The 4,938-nt window shown below is 31.1% G+C and overlaps 1 protein-coding gene across 2 annotated transcripts in view; it reads right to left on the minus strand.

Annotated features, from left to right (window-relative positions):
- Positions 1 to 1,426, minus strand: part of LOC108762502 (venom acid phosphatase Acph-1) — a 9,021-nt gene extending 7,595 nt beyond the window's left edge. For both annotated transcript variants that reach the window (XM_018509533.1, XM_018509532.1), the window contains exons 1-2: positions 1,183 to 1,426; positions 650 to 757 (exon numbers count right to left, since the gene is read on the minus strand). In XM_018509533.1, the coding sequence (XP_018365035.1) occupies positions 650 to 757; positions 1,183 to 1,272 (198 nt within the window). In that variant the 5' untranslated portion in view covers positions 1,273 to 1,426. The remainder of the gene's footprint in view (positions 1 to 649; positions 758 to 1,182) is intronic.
- Between the last annotated feature and the right edge of the window lie 3,512 nt (positions 1,427 to 4,938).

Here is a 4,938-nt window from a genome sequence, read left to right on the forward strand (position 1 = left end):
ATATCCAACAATTTTTGTTTTAAACATTTTTTTATTTAATCGTGATGTTTCGAGTTATTTGGCTATCTAAGTTAAAATGGGTCACCCTGTATACAAAAGATGATATTCTATTATTTAATTATTGAAGTGTAATAAATAGTTTCCGAAAGATACATCACAATCTAGAGGAATTTATATGAGTCTAGTAAAATATTGCAAGATTTTAAGGTTTTCTCCATTAGTGTGCCCTGTATTAGAGTTGAGAACATTATGTTATGGGCATACATTGAAATTGTAAGTATAATTAAAATATAATTTATGCAATATTACCTTAAACAATTAGCTTACATCTATTATCTGTTTTAGTAACTATATATTAAAATATAAGTCAAATGCGGATAGGTACAGAAATTGGGGGGTACATTAATAGGGCCATCACTCTTTGAAAGGGCACACTAATAGGGACAAAAATATTTTCTTTATTTTGAATAAAAACGTAAAACATATTAACATTAAAAAAATATATAAGAAAAGGACATAGTTGAAAAACACGACATTGATTTTAAGCAGACAAAATTAAAACTACAATTAAATCACGTAATTGGATTGACAATATTTGATTACGTGACATAATATATTTTATTGTATAACTATTGTGATTTGTACTTACATTGGTCAGATCTCCGTTTCCCATTGGATAGTAAGAGTAGTCGCGATATGGATCATTGGGATAATTTTGAAACTCTCGATGGGGCACTTTGTCACCGTGGCGAAATACCTTCGAAACAGAATATACTTATTTAAGCTATGTCGTCTTCATCCGTTACCATCATTGTCACCGCACAGACTGTACATGCGATAATGTAAATGGTTTGTTATTTTGCACGAGGGATCGCTTTCTTTTAACTTTTTAATTTCTCTCGAAAATTTTTCTCAGCATCGAACTCACACTTGCATAATTTGCAAAGTTTATGTTTGCTTCTCAGTGACATAACACAGTGTAGAAATAACACATTTCACATTTTGGAAAACGAGAAAATAATTATTACGTATTTGCAAAAAATCAGGAAAGTATTAAATTAAATCTTTGAAAAAACATAATTTTTTTATTATTTGGATACAATCTTCCGAGAAAAAATAATCCTCACTGGTTTTACGAATGCTTTCTATGTGCACTTGAATGTGAATGAAGTAAAACTTTACCACGTGAAGCAATTGTAGCTCTACATCGGGAGTGGCTGATAAGGCAAGGCTGCTAAGAAATATGGTGAAAATCGTCGATTGCAGAAACATTCTCCTGATATCTTCCCGAAAGCACTTTTAGGTCGAATGGGCACTTTCAACACTTAATCCGAAACGATCTGAACAACCGTCGCGATCGGAATCAACGATTTCACGGCATCACAATCTACGGATGGTGTTTATATTTCTACTCTCGCCTCTCTGCTGACATAAGTGGGCGAGTGGGGGTGGGATAAGGAACAGTTAAACAAGCTCGTAATTCCAATGATTTTGATCAGCAATCCGATCCTTTTTCCTGACGTTGATCGTCACCTTCCACGAAGGACACGTAAGTAAATAGCAGGAAACTTACAGAAAACCGCAATTGACGATCTCGTAGGGAAATTCTCTATGTGGAAATTTTTTAACCGAACATTTACATTTCGCCACGCGATATTTCTTAATATATGAATTGTATGAAATTATAATTGTCAGTGAATGACAAAGTGAGTCTTATTATCTTTGAGATCTTTATTAACTTCGAGAATTCCATTTTATTGATTTCTTACAAATGTGTGACAGACTGAAAAATAGCAATTTGATGTTTTTGAAAATGATTCAGATGTCAATTAATCCAGACACAGTGCGCAGCGCAGCAATTAAAAATATTAGAATTTTATCTTCCGATCAAACATACTGTCGTCTCTGATGACAACTTTTAACTTCATCCAATTTTTTATTAATTAGCTTTACAAGATAATGATTTAAAGATGAAGAAAAATATTATTTTCTTTTAAAGTAGCTGATTAACAATTTGAAAGAATTTAATGCTTGGCATTGAGAAAAAGTATGAAAAAAACATTATAGCGATTAACGAAGATTTTTATTATGGACATCGACAATTTCAAATAATTCCGATAATATTTTGCGTTTTTTAATACACAACCAAATATTTAATAAAGTAATGTTGTTATTTTATAAAATCGCTTTATCTGCCTTTGATTTGCGTCTTTCTTTTTTCCTAACTGGTAAACGATTCCTTGATGCGCACTAATGAATGTGCTGAATTTACGAGTTTCGCAAAATGCTTGGCCCATTCCAACAGGTTTATCTACATGTATGTAAATAACAAAACGGATCTGTGGAGCATAAAAGCATATCATAAAAAGCGATATGTGATTTACGAATCTCTAAAGTTTTTTCTTGAGAAATTTCTTCCCAGAATTATTTGTTTTGATATAATTGCAAATTTCATTGAGTATTTTATTAACAAATTTCAATGTTGGATTAAAAGTTTATAATTAATTACGGATTCGTATATTCGTTTAGCTACTTGGATTACAATTTCAAAACCTCTTTTACTTTACTTATTACTTTAATTTTTAAAAACCTTTGTACTTCAATGTATGTTTGAGAAAGATTTGTTATTATTTGAAACTTATCTGTAAAGAATCTTTGAACCTTTTAAACAAATTTCTCTCTCTCTCTCTCTCTCACAGTTGAAATCCAATTAATATATCAATCATTTATCACAAATAGAATACAATATAATTTTTTTAATTGTATTTTATTTAGTTTTTTTTTTTTAGGAAAAAGATATACGATTAATAGTTTATATATAAAATGTCATATATTGTTTTACATAAAATACATCGCAAAGCACTTTTTATATTTGTTTAACCTCAATCAAATACCGATATCTCTGCGATATGTATCGACATGTTAAATTGATATTGATATGTCGCGCAGGTGTAGACGTGCGTCAAATCGACTAAATCGAATATATACCATATTATGGAAGTCCCAAGGATATCCAGTCGATTCGACTTTTAAGAGCAACATGATGCTTATTTTGACGTTCACCGTGCAACAAATTTAGCTATTGCAATCGTATTTGGAATATCAGTAGACGTCATTTCTGAGAATGACTTTTTGGGGATCTTTTTTATTCAGAGACATTGTAATTACATTTCTTTAATATTAGGTGTTAAATTTAATTCCTGCCGTTTTTCGTCTCCAAAATTGATTTGTTTCGAAGGGAAATACCTTAATCAAAGTATTATTTATAAAGTATTATTAATTAGTAATAAAGTAGAAAATGGAGGAAATTACTTTGATTAAGGTATTCATTCATCTTCCCTTCGAAACAAATAAATTTTGGAGACAAAAAACGGCAGGAATTAAGTTTAACACCTAATAGTACAAATTAAATTATTCGTTTTCGTGGAATCAATGTGACGTGTATTCTAAGGAATTTGTAAGAATCCAGGTGTGTCCAATGATTTATGTGAATATAATCGAGATAAAATAAAATGATTTGATGCTTATTTGCATCTTCGAAACTATCTTAATAATGTTGAATAACATATTAAAATCTGTAAATAATTAATTCTTATTGCGAAAAATATTATCTCGACCGGGAGTCGAACCCGGATCTCTTGCATTCCGTGCGAGCATCCTAAGTCTTTAGACTATCGAGACCTCGCACTTAGGACGCTCGCACGAAATGCAAGAGATCCAGGTTCGACTTCCGGCCGAAGTAATATATTTCGCAGTAAGAATTAATTAATTAATTAATTACATATTTTAATGTTATTCAACATTATTAAGATCGTTTTGAAGATGCAAATAAGCATCAAAAATTTGTTAAATTGCTAGTCAATTTAACTTGTGGTATTACTGCGATAGTTTAGTAAATTTAACTTTTCAAGACCGAAAAATCATTTCGGCGCGTTTCTGGGAACTACATACGTAGTATATAAATTCACACAAGAATCATACAAGCATTTAAGATCCAGCTAGACCGTTTAAGGCTTTGATTTTTATAGTTTGTTATCACATATACGGTCCTATAATATATTAAAATGAAATGAATACATTGTCGCCATTACCGCGTCTTTTTGTGGTGCATTCCGCGAAATCATCGCACGGCTTTGCTTTACTCGACTGCATGCCGTAAATTTTTCTTCCGTAAATCAATTTGAGGAAATCAGGAAAACCTGAGAGAAGGCTTGCAGACAAAAATGACGTTCATGTATGCAACTGAAGATGCCATTTCTAACTAGGGGCGGTATAAATAGTCCGCTCTTATTTCAAAACTGTCTTAAGTAATGTCTTAAGAGATGCTAATACGATTCTCTGATTGGTTCGTGAATTTTTAAGACCGTACTTAAGACGGTCTTGAAATGATAAGATCTGACTATGAATACTGGCCTATGCATCGTAAATTCCCCCGACCAGCGCTTATACGAAATTGATTAATCTTGTTTTTACGAAACAGATAAAACGTTGAAGGAATATTTTGTTTACGTAATATGTATATGAAAAAAAGTATATCGCGTGCGTGGTCAGGCATATATTTCACGCATTAACACTCGCATCTAAAATCTACTTTAAACGACCTACAATTCGCGATCTTTTAACTACATATAATTTTTTCTTTCGTATATAATTTTACATATGAAATTATAAATGGAATTTTACAATTTGAAATCTGACGTAAATTACAGATTGTCTATAAAAATAGACTCTAAATTATGAAACAAAAAGTATAAAACATAAAATATCGGTTTTCCTAGAATAATTATTTTATGTAACGATCATAAAAAAAACGATGTATTGCGATCGCGCACGTATTTCGCATGAGGAAGAGTGCAAATAATTAAACCGCATATTGCGAATAGATGAATATAGATTAAGAATTCTAGCTATTTTAATCCATCGTTGACATTATTATAT

The sequence above is a fragment of the Trachymyrmex cornetzi genome, unplaced genomic scaffold (genome assembly GCF_001594075.2).
Source record: "Trachymyrmex cornetzi isolate Tcor2-1 unplaced genomic scaffold, Tcor1.1 scaffold302, whole genome shotgun sequence".
NCBI classification, from domain to species: domain Eukaryota; kingdom Metazoa; phylum Arthropoda; class Insecta; order Hymenoptera; family Formicidae; genus Trachymyrmex; species Trachymyrmex cornetzi.